This window comes from Symphalangus syndactylus, chromosome 21, assembly GCF_028878055.3.
Source record: "Symphalangus syndactylus isolate Jambi chromosome 21, NHGRI_mSymSyn1-v2.1_pri, whole genome shotgun sequence".
NCBI lineage: Eukaryota > Metazoa > Chordata > Mammalia > Primates > Hylobatidae > Symphalangus > Symphalangus syndactylus.
The window spans coordinates 45,381,443-45,392,468 of NC_072443.2; the positions used below are offsets into that span (position 1 = coordinate 45,381,443).

The 11,026-nt window shown below is 41.6% G+C and overlaps 1 protein-coding gene across 8 annotated transcripts in view; it reads right to left on the reverse strand.

Moving 5' to 3' along the window:
- POLQ (DNA polymerase theta) overlaps positions 1 to 8,341 on the reverse strand; it is a 125,764-nt gene extending 117,423 nt beyond the window's left edge. For 6 of the 8 annotated variants that reach the window (XR_010118469.1, XM_063630142.1, XM_055260419.2 and 3 more), the window contains exons 1-4: positions 8,047 to 8,341; positions 7,065 to 7,244; positions 3,386 to 3,516; positions 1,473 to 1,629 (exon numbers count right to left, since the gene is read on the reverse strand). Coding sequence is in view for 7 of the 8 variants with exons in the window: in XM_063630142.1 (XP_063486212.1) it covers positions 1,473 to 1,629; positions 3,386 to 3,516; positions 7,065 to 7,244; positions 8,047 to 8,227 (649 nt within the window). In the remaining variant the exon portion in view is untranslated. Of the gene's footprint in view, positions 1 to 1,472; positions 1,630 to 2,132; positions 2,236 to 3,385; positions 3,517 to 7,064; positions 7,245 to 8,046 lie in introns of those variants that run through there. The other 2 variants (XM_055260420.2, XM_063630143.1) reach the window with 2 other exon arrangements.
- Between the last annotated feature and the right edge of the window lie 2,685 nt (positions 8,342 to 11,026).

Here is an 11,026-nt window from a genome sequence, read left to right on the forward strand (position 1 = left end):
ATAAATATGATCACAATGTCCTTCATTACTTGGAGAATTTAACCAATGTATATACTTGGAATAATGCTTAAGAATTACTGACAATTCAGTATCAACTAATACTTTCTTTAGTTAAACATTTTCAAAACAACATAATTTCCACATGCACTGGTATTCTCCCCACCCCAAATTCTCCCCACCAAAAGACAACTTTCTGGTGAAAAGGAATTTGAGGAGACAATAGGGAACTTCCTAATGACACATGATGTTATTTTTCCTATCAATAAGCTATCTCCAGCCGGGCGCGGTGGCTCACGCTTGTAATCCCAGCACTTTGGGAGGCTGAGGCGGGCGGATCACGAGGTCAGGAGATCGAGACCACGGTGAAACCCCATCTCTACTAAAAATACAAAAAATTAGCCGGGCGTGGTGGCGGGCGCCTGTAGTCCCAGCCACTCGGAGAGGCTGAGGCAGGAGAATGGCATGAACCCGGGAGGCGGAGCTTGCAGTGAGACGAGATCGCGCCACTGCACTCCAGCCTGGGTGACAGAGCGAGACTCCATCTCAAAAAAAAAAAAAAAAAAAAATAAGCTATCTCCAAAATTGTACTGTCTGATGGTTATTTTAGCACTTATTCATTCATTCGCCAAAAAAAAAAAAAAAAAAAGTATTCTGCCTGCCGTGTGCCAGGCACTGTGCTAGGTACATTGGAAATAGCACTTACTAGGAGTCTATTGCAACTCTCAAATATTTAAAGTCCAATGGGGTCACAAGTAATTAGACAATTCTGATACAAATCAATTGCAATTTCTCTCTCTAAGCTTTATGGAGCATAGCCTATGTCTGATTCCCACCCTCTACCCCTACCCTACCATAACTTTACCATGGTATTTTTAAGTTCACCAGGTTCTCAATAATTAGCTGATATTCTTGCTACTTCTGCTGCTGCAATCCTTCTATTCCTGTTGCTACCTCTACATAATGGCCTTTCCATAATGGCAAAAAAATGCATTAAGATAGAAAATCTTCCCAGAATCCCAAGCCCAAAGAGTGTCAGTTTCTTTAGCTTCCTACCATTTCCATGCTAAATGGTAGACTCTGGTCCAAGCCCAAAATAGACATCATAGCAGCAGAATATAATAACAAAAACATATATACACTAACTGCAAAATGGCAGATCTGGCCCAGCAGGCTTCCTTCTATTCCTGGTAAAGTTTAGATAAGAAAGAAGAAAGGAGAAATTATTGAGGGCTCAAGGATATCCTCTACGTTTTGTAAAGTACAAAAATGCAGCATAACAGAGTCAATAACAGCAGCAGGACACAAAACTTATAAACACAGCATTCCTAACATTACAGATGCCAATTCTTGCCTCCAAAAGTAGATAATAGACAATAGAAAAACAAATGGGACCTAGAGAAATCACAACAGCTCCACTTCATTCCATCAAAAATATCAATAGAAAGTATTTACTTATTTTCTAACTTTCTTACCTAACAGATCCATCTTATTTTCCTCTATGAGGCGATTGATTAGACCATTGGCTCTCTCAATTGTGCAGACTGCAATATCCAATGAAGAGAAATGCCTTGATGGAGAGGTGCTGCCCATATAACCGTCTACTCTTATTCCTACTTCCTGAAACAGACTCTGAATTGAGTAAAAAGGAACAATACAGGTGAAAAAACTTGAAACTCAAGAGTTATAAACTGGTTCTATCCCAGAACATAGACATAAGTATCTAAAGATATCTACCAGATTACTGTCATCAGTTGTTTCTGGCCAGGACACATTGGTTCTTTTTAGATCATACACTAAAAATATAAAGTTTAGAACTGACAAAACTGTTAAGAGTCAAGTAAAATTATGCCATTTTAATGACAGCATAATAATCTAAGAAATTCTAAGAGCTATTTATAGGAATTAAAATTGGAGAAAAACTACCTTAAGTGCTAACATTTTTAATCTAATAAATAGCAAGAAACTAGCTATAACACTTTAAGAAACAAATTTATACTTCATGAGGAAAATAGTCTCATTATCCTACTAATGACCAATTTTTTAATGTAATTGGGAGAAAAGTTTTTAAAAGTCAAATTCAGTGGGACTTTTATAATAATTTTTTCTTTTAGTTTAACTTTTAACTAACATACCTTTCAATAAAAAGGATCCTTTCATCATTTTGTTACTTTGGGTCTAAGTTGAGTGATGTTACCATGTAGGACCAGCTTTGTTGGCTATTGTGCCTCTGAAATAACTGTTAAAAAGATTTACAGAACCATAGAAATTTAGAGCTATTTATTCAATAAAGTTTTCCTGAGTGTTTACTGAGTTAACCCACAGTGCTAAGGGTTAACATCCTAATTTTACAAATAAAAAAACTGAGGCCCAGCAGGTTATATGCCCGCCCTAAAGACATAGTTAGTGGCAAAACTGGGACTAGAACCCTCATTTCTTTATCAGTATAACGATCTTTCCATTCCAAAAGCACATATTTTTCACTGCAGAAATCACAACAGTAAATTTATTCCATTTAATAAAACGATGTATTTGTGAAAATGTCCTAAAAACTGTGAGCATCATATTGATGTAAACTACTATTAGTCATTTTGCAGAACAGAGGAACAGATCACATACCTGGAGCTTTACATAAGCACCAATGGATCTTGACCTTCATCCCTTAAATATTCCTAAATAGTCCTCAATTAGGGCAGAATAGGCTTCCTTAAACACTCTTTCCTTTTTATGCTTCAGTCTAGTCCTACTGTTCAGTTAAATGCTGATTCTTAATGTGCATGTTTATAAGCTAGTTTAAGTATTCTGTTTATCTCCTAAGAAAAGGTTTACAAAGTTTTACACAATTTTCACCAATTATTCTTTTGATTTGATGGCCCCTCCTCCTGAATGCAATAATAATTTTCTTTTAATTTCCTTCTGTAAATTTTTTTTTCTTTAATTTTTTTTTCTGAGACAGAGTCTTGCTCTGTTGCCCAGGCTGGAGTGCAATAGTGCAATCTCGGCTTACTGCAACCTCCACCTCCCAGGTTCAAGCCTCAGCCTCCCGAGTAGCTGGGATTACAGGTGTGCGCCACAACACCCAGCTATTTTTTGTATTTTTAGTAGAGATGGGGTTTCACCATGTTGGCCAGGCTGGTCTTGATCTCCTGACCTCAGGTGATCCGCCCACCTCGGCCTCCCAAAGTGCTAGGATTACAGGCGTGAGCTACCACACCCAGCCCCCTGCTGTAAATTTTTAATGCTTTTGGCAGTAGCCTCTTAAAGCTACATAGGACACAATGAAGAAACTTTGTTTTCCACTTGCTTTTATAATTCTATTTCAAATGAATGAAACCAAGACTGCCAATAATGAGCCTTTCACTATTTCAAACTTAGTAAAAAACATTACCTGGAGGTAGTATTTCTTCTCTTTAGCCACAGAAACAAAGGGAAGAATAAACAAAGCTTTCTTCCGCATTTCCAAAACCCGCTTCAAAGTAAGTAATTCTGCCACAAGAGTCTTGCCAGCACTTGTAGGAGCTAAAACATGATTATTCCACAAGATTATAAGAAAAAAGTAATATTTGGTACAATTCATTAATAAATGTTTTAAGCCATGTGTAGTACTACAGAGCCTAAGGCTAACTGATCACTAAGGGCAATAGCACTTTAACCAATAGCACTTAAAATCTTTATACTTGAAATGCCCTTTACTTTAAACCACCTGTCTTAACGGTCTCAACTAAAAACAGTGTAAACGAATCTTTATATCAGCAATATGATGAATACTACTGAGTACCTAGTTTATACCTAAGGATTCTTTCCTTTAAGTACCAAATGGGTAAAAGGCCTGCTTTGAGGAAGTAGATGAACAATTTTATTATGATAGGAGCTATGATCGAAGTTGAGGAAAAGGGCTGGGTACGGTGGCTCATGCCTGTAATCCCAGCACTTTAGGAGGCCGAGGCCGGGGGATCACTTGAGGTCAGGAGTTTGAAACCATCCTGGACAACATGGTAAAACCCCATCTCTATTACTACAAAAATAAAAAAATAGCCGGGCGTGGTGGTGGGCACCTGTAATCCCAGTTACTCAGGAGGCTGAGGCACAAGAATCGCTTGATCCTGGGAGGCAGAGGTTGCAGTGAGCCGAGATCACCCCACTGCACTCCAGCCTGGGTGACAGTGAGACACTCCGTCTCAAAAAGGAAAAAAAAAAAAAAAAAAAAAAGAAGTGGAAGGAAAAGAGTTGCAAGGAATCTTATGGAAATGAAACAGAATTTATGAGAAGGTAAGGAAGAAAGCAAGAGGAGGCCAGGGTGGTGGCTGACACCTGTAATCCCAGCACTTTGGGAGGCCGAGATGGGCAAGGTGGTGTACGTCTGTAATCCCAGAATCTTGGGAAGCTGAGGCCTGAGAATCACATGAACCCAGGAAGAGGAGGCTGCAGTGAGTTGCAGTCACACCATTGCCCTCTAGCATGGGTGATACAGCGAGACTCCGTTCTAAAAAAAAGAAAAAAGACGAGACCACGGTGAAACCCCGTCTCTACTAAAAATACAAAAAATTAGCCGGGCGTGGTGGTGGGCGCCTGTAGTCCCAGCTACTCGGAGAGGCTGAGGCAGGAGAATGGCGTGAACCCGGGAGGCGGAGCTTGCAGTGAGCCGAGATTGCGCCGCGCCACTGCACTCCAGCCTGGGCGACAGAGCGAGACTCCGTCTCAAAAAAAAAAAAAAAAAAAAAAAAAAAAAAAAAAAAGAAAGGAAGAGGAAAGGAATGCCATGCCTAAGAAACAGCATATGGTACAAAGGCCTAGAAGAAAGCCTGGCATGTTCAGATGACACAGTAGGTAATGTAGTAAGCATGGAGTAAAGTACCCCAGGGGTATAAAAGAAGAGATATGAAAGTGCCACAAGAAAGGTTTATAATCCCACCATTTAAGGAGTTTAAACCTTGTCCTGAAAGCAATGCAGTGTGACTGATGAGTTTTATGAAAAGGAGTGACAAGATCATATTTGTACTTTATAAAGATCACTTTGGACTGGGCACAGTGAATCATGCCTGTAATCTCAAAACTTTGGGAGGATCACTTGAGCCCAGGAGTTCAAGACCAGCCTGGGCAACACAGTGCCACCCCCATCTCTACAAAAAATTTAAACAAAAATTTTTTAAAAGAAGCCCACTTTGGGGCCGGGCATGGTGGCGGGCGCCTGTAATTCCAGCTACTTGGGAGGCTGAGGCAGAAGAATCGCTTGAACCTGGGAGGCAGAGGTTGCAGTGAGCTGAGACTGTGCCATTGTACTCCAGCCTGGGCAACAAGGGCAAAACTCCATAAAAAAAAAAAAAAGACCACTTTGGCTGCAGGAGCAGGGCAGGATCAGAGGAAAAGAATGAACTAGTTTCAAAGCTATTGCATAATCTAGAAGAAAGATGATAATGAGCTGTACCAGGTAATGGACCTAAAAACAGAAAGGAGTCAGAAGCAAGAGATATATGAGGTAACAGACGCCAGGACTTGGTGATTAATTGTATAAGCTGGTGACCAGAGTTCTGAGTGATACCCAAGTTTCATTTTCAAGCAACTGAAATGGTCAAGCCATTATGCCACTGCCACTAACTATGACTTCTTAGCATTTACGAGTATTTTACTTTGTATTTTATTTTTTGTAATGGCTTTTCACAATACAAGTACTTTCTATGTGCCAAAAACTGTTCTGAGCTTTTATATATGAAATAATTTAATCAAATCTAAGTACTACCAAGACACACATACTCACAAACAGATATACACTCTCCCACTCTTCCTAAGTAATCTGTGAGGCTGCATAGCCAGTGATAGTTTTCAAATCCAACCGGTCTAATTCCACTGCCTGAACTTATATCTGCTGATAATTATTTAATTCTTCCTTACAGCCATAATGAAAAATCTGTGACTCATAATTTCGGAGAAAACTGACACAAAGGAATTGCATCTTACCAAACGATTAGATTTAAAGTCAGTGTAGTAAGCATGGGTTAAAAATTGTGTATGCCATAGTTGCCCTTGAAAACCCATATAGGGCCAGGCACGGTGGCTCATGCCTGTAATCCCAGGACTTTGGGAGGCTGAGGTGGGTGGATCACCTGAGGTCAGGAGTTAAAGACCAGCCTGACCAAGATGGTGAAACCCCATCTCTACTAAAAATACAAAAATTAGCTGGGCATGGTGGCGGGCATCTGTAATCCTAGCTACTCAGGAAGCTGAGGCAGGAGAATCACTTGAACCCAGGAGGCAGAGGTTGCAGTGAGCCGAGACAATGCCATTGCACTCCAGTCTGGGTGACACAGCAAGACTCCATCTCAAAAAAAAAAAAAAAAAAGAAAACCCATAAAAATTTTATATAAAGTATATTATTTGTTGTTTGTATATACAACCCTGTACAAACAGGTCAATCTATAGCTGGGCACAGTGATGCACACCTATAATCCCAGCACTTTGGAGGCTAAGGTGGGCAGATCACTTGAGGTCAGAAGTTCAAGACCCACCTGGCCAACCTGGTGAAATCCCATCTCTACTAAAAATACAAAAAAGTAGTCAGGCCTGGTGGCGCACACCTGTAATCTCAGCTACTTGGGAGGCTGAGGCAGGAGAATCACTTAAACCTGGGAGGTGGAAGTTGCAGTAAGCCCACATAGCGCCACTGCACTCCAGCCTGGAGACTCTGTCTCAAGAAAAAAAAAAGGTAAGTTAACAAACATATAATGATAATGTTCATACCCTGAAAAGCAACCAGGATCAAACAGGGGAAGGGCAGATTTATATCTCCCATTGCACACTCACTGGGATATATGTTTGTTGAGAATAATGGCAGGCAGAATTGCCCACTCTTTAAATTGTCATTTTTCTTGCTTCCCCCCACCACAGTCAAACAATAAAACTTTTGTAATTTAAATATAAATAATAAAACTCCACTTTTCACACATATTGTAAGATTTTCTCTAGTTATAAAGCACTGCCTCATTCACCTTTTAAAAGAACAACTACCTCAATAGAGTATTCTTTACATTCATAACTTAAAAATAGTAATTAGTTTACATAAATTTGGATACCTGAATAAACTAAATTCTTTCCTTCCAGGACTTGTCCAAGCAAAAGGCACTCTGCCTGCCATTCGAACATCTTTTTTACACCAAAACTGTGGTATTTTTCCAGAACTGCTTTAGGAAGTCCCCAATTTGCCAATAGTAGCTTGTCTATTTGGTAGTCAGGAACTGTAGGCTTGCATTCTTCTTTTAGGAAAAAGAAAAAATTAAAATTTAATTTACTTCTAATATTTGAGTTTTACAGTTAGCCCTTCACCGTGTGTTGGAATTCCTATGTGTTGAAATGAAGCTCTTTAAAGCACATCCTGACTTCAAGAATCTTATGAGAAATTGACCATGTATAGAAAAGTAATAAATTGTTATTTACTGCATATAATAAAAATTCCTCAAAAGCCTCAAACAAAAAAGCGTGCAATACACAGTAGATAGAGTGTTGGAATTACGGGTGTAGTTGGGGGAGTAGGGCAATATGGAAGCATTACAAAGCTAAGTTAGGTGAGTTTCTATTTATAGTAAGTTTTAGTTCCATGACGACTGCACAACTAACGATTTTAAGAAACTGGGTCGACATCCACGGGACACCCAACCAATCTCATTACGAATCCCTTCCAGCCTTCCACTGGACGCCGAACAGCCTTTGCCATACTCCAGGCCCAACAATCCTGTCTTAAGGGTCTGTAAGGAGTACTGGGTACTATGAGGAACGAGCCTCCCAACAGGTGATGGGATGAGGCTAATTAGGAAGTTGTTTCTGTAAAGGTCGAAAGATCCAGAAGCCACGTGAACATTAATACCAGGCGATCACTGAAAACACGCGTATGTCTGAACAGAAAGTGACCTGCCACACCAGGCCCCAGTCACAGAGAAGGGGAGTAGAAGCCCAATGGGGTATGCAATGAAGCAAGCCCCGTGGGGTGAGGACACCTCCCGACCCATGGCCCGGCGGAGCTGCCCCCGTTGCCCGCGACCTCCCGGGTTCCTGGCACACCTGCAGCTGCGGCCGACTGACGGCCGCGGTCCTTCATGCAGCGACCCAGGCCCGGCGGCGGGCTCAGCACGGACCCGGAGAGGAGCTGGGGGCTGGCACTGCTGTCACCGCCGCTTCCCGAGAACGAATCTGAGCCTGATTCTGAACGCCGCCGTTTCCCACTCCGACGCAGAAGATTCATGGCAAATCCTTCTCGGCCGATCAGGGCAAGCCACAGCCCCAGCGTCCTCCCTCTCGGGAGAACCCTGACCTGGCAACAGGTGCGGACATCTTCCCGCCGGTCTTCAAACTCAAACCTCCCGGCCCGCCCCGGAACCATAGAGTTCTCCGTGGCGTAAGTAACCCGAAAGCCATAGAATCGTGGGGAAGGAGCGGCTCTCGCTGGTGTCTAAGACTTCCGGCCTCCAACCTCCGTGGTTGGTTAATATGAGAGGTAGGTTAAAGAGGAAGAATACAGAATCTACAGTTATAACCATACTGACCTAAAAACCTTCCTTCTCTTTTTGTCCATTTCTGGTTTGACTAGGAAGGCCATGCTAACTTCATAAAATGGGCTGCCCGTAATAGGTAGGTCAGGAGGCTGGGCTCAGTGGCTCACGCCTGTAATCCCAGCACTTTGGGAGGCCGAGGCAGATGGATCACGAGGTCAGGAGTTCAAGACCAGCCTGGCCAAGATGGTGAAACCCCCGTCTCTACTAAAAATACAAAAAATTAGCTAGGTGTGGTGGCGGGCGTCTGTAGTCCCAGCTACTCGGGAGGCTGAGGCAGGAGAATTGCTTGAACCTGGGAGGCGGAGGTTGCGGTGAGCTGAAATGGCACCACTGCACTCCAGCCTGGGCAACAGAGCGAGACTCCGTCTAAAAAAAAAAAAAAAAAAAAAAAAAAACATAGGTAAGTCAGGGAAGTAGCTCTTCTTAACGGTATTCTGTAAAAAAATTATTTGAGAAGCATTATGCAAGATAGCCTAGGGTTTCTAATAGAGTATAATTTCCCCCTTCCTCCTAGTGTATGATGGTAGGGCAGGGCTATTTCTGAACACAATTTCCATTTTAGCCAGCATGCATTGTGAGGAATATGTAATGCGGAATTGGGAATTGCTGGCTGACAGACCCCTGAGACATTGTATGAACGCCGCGAGGAAGGGGCTCTGAATATACCCCAGGGATCGTTATGAGCCAAGAGCTTAGTAATGCATCTGTGTTATCCCTTTTGTAAAGGTAGAAGCGAAGTTCTGAAGGTAAAACAGTGACCGTTCATTACCTAGTTGCACAATTCATTTCACAAAGCAAACCTAGTAGGCCCTAAGCCTGACCTGAAGAGGCTGTGCAGTTCTAGAGCACTAAAAATCTCAAAAGGTCCAGTCCAATTAAAAAAAAAAAACACACTCGAATACAATCTGGAAAATAGCATTCGAACCATCAATTCTTTCCGTGAAAACATTTAAGTGATTTCAATGACAATATTCTAAAGTTCCACGAGATGGCGACATTACTCCGTTAATGAAACTTTTTTCCTTCGCCTTTTACGCAATCAACAACTATTTATTGAGTATCTACTGTAAGCTAGCAACTGGGTAAATGGCAATGAAATGGCATAAAATGGTTCCTGCTCTCAAAGAGAAAGAGTCTAGAGAATAAGGCAGACATTAAACAAGTCAGTTAATGAAGTGTGCCATATGCTCGGGCAGAAATGAAGAGTACTATTAAAGAAATAAGAGATCTCGCCGGGCGTGGTGGCTCACACCTGCAATCCCAGCACTTTGGGAGGCGGAGATGAGTGCATCACCTGAGGTCAGGAGTTCTAGACCAGCCTGGCCAACATGGTGAAACCCCGTCTCTACAAAAATACAAAAATTAGCCTGGTATGATGGCGGGTGCCTGTAGTCCCAGCTACTCGGGAGGCTGAGGTGGGAAAATCGCTTGAACCTGGGAGGCGGTGGTTGTGGTGAGCCGAGATTGCACCACTGCACTCCAACCTAGGTGACAGAAGAAGACTCCGTCTCAAAAAAAAAAAAAAAAAAAAAAAAAAGAGAGAGAGAGAGATCCCTAGATTGTAGCCAAGAAAGAACTTTCTCAGATGCAGTGTAACTTAAGGGTTAACAGTGCAACTCTGGAGGCAGTCAGTCTAGGTTTGAAACTTAGTTAACTGTGAGATCTTGGGCAACTTGCTTAACCCATTTTTATTTTTTTTTTGAGACAGAGTGTCCCACTCTGTGGCCCAGGCTGGAGTGCAGTGGCTTGATCTCTGCTGACTGCAACCTCTGCCTCCCAGGTTCAAGCGTTTCTCCTGCCTCAGCCTCCCAAGTAGCTGGGATTACAGGCCCACACCACCACCCCGGCTAATTTTTGTATTTTTAGTAGAGACAGGGTTTCACCATGTTGGTCAGGCTGGTCTCGAACTCCTGACCTCAAATGACCCATCCACCTCCGCCTCCCAAAGTGCTGGGATTGCAACGTAACCCTTTTGTGCCTCCATGTCCTCATCTATATGATAGAGATAATAATTGTAACAACCTATTTGGTTATTTTGAGGACTGAAGAAGTCAGTATGTGTAAAGTACTTAGAATAGTGCCGACACACAATAAATACTATTGAGAGAAAATATTTAGGTGTTCTAATATAGCTCCCAATTTAAATTCAGCATTTTGCTGGGAAAAGACTAAACTAGAAAAATCTCTTACAAAGCTCTTCTGTTTTATTATTAGGTGAACTACGATCAAATCAGAAAAATAATTAGAAAGGAATTGAAAGGAAAGTTTTATGTCATCCTACCAAAAGCCTGGAGAATATTTTAAAATATATAATTTATTTTAAAGTTATTTTAAATGTTCAACATTTCTAATTTTTTCAGAAAAACTCTGAAAATGGAGAAGAGAAGGCTATTTCTCAAAAATATTAAAGGTGTTTATGCTAACAGTTATCATAACTAATATTAAAATACCAGAAGGATTTTCCATCTGTATTGTGTCTAAGCTTGTGT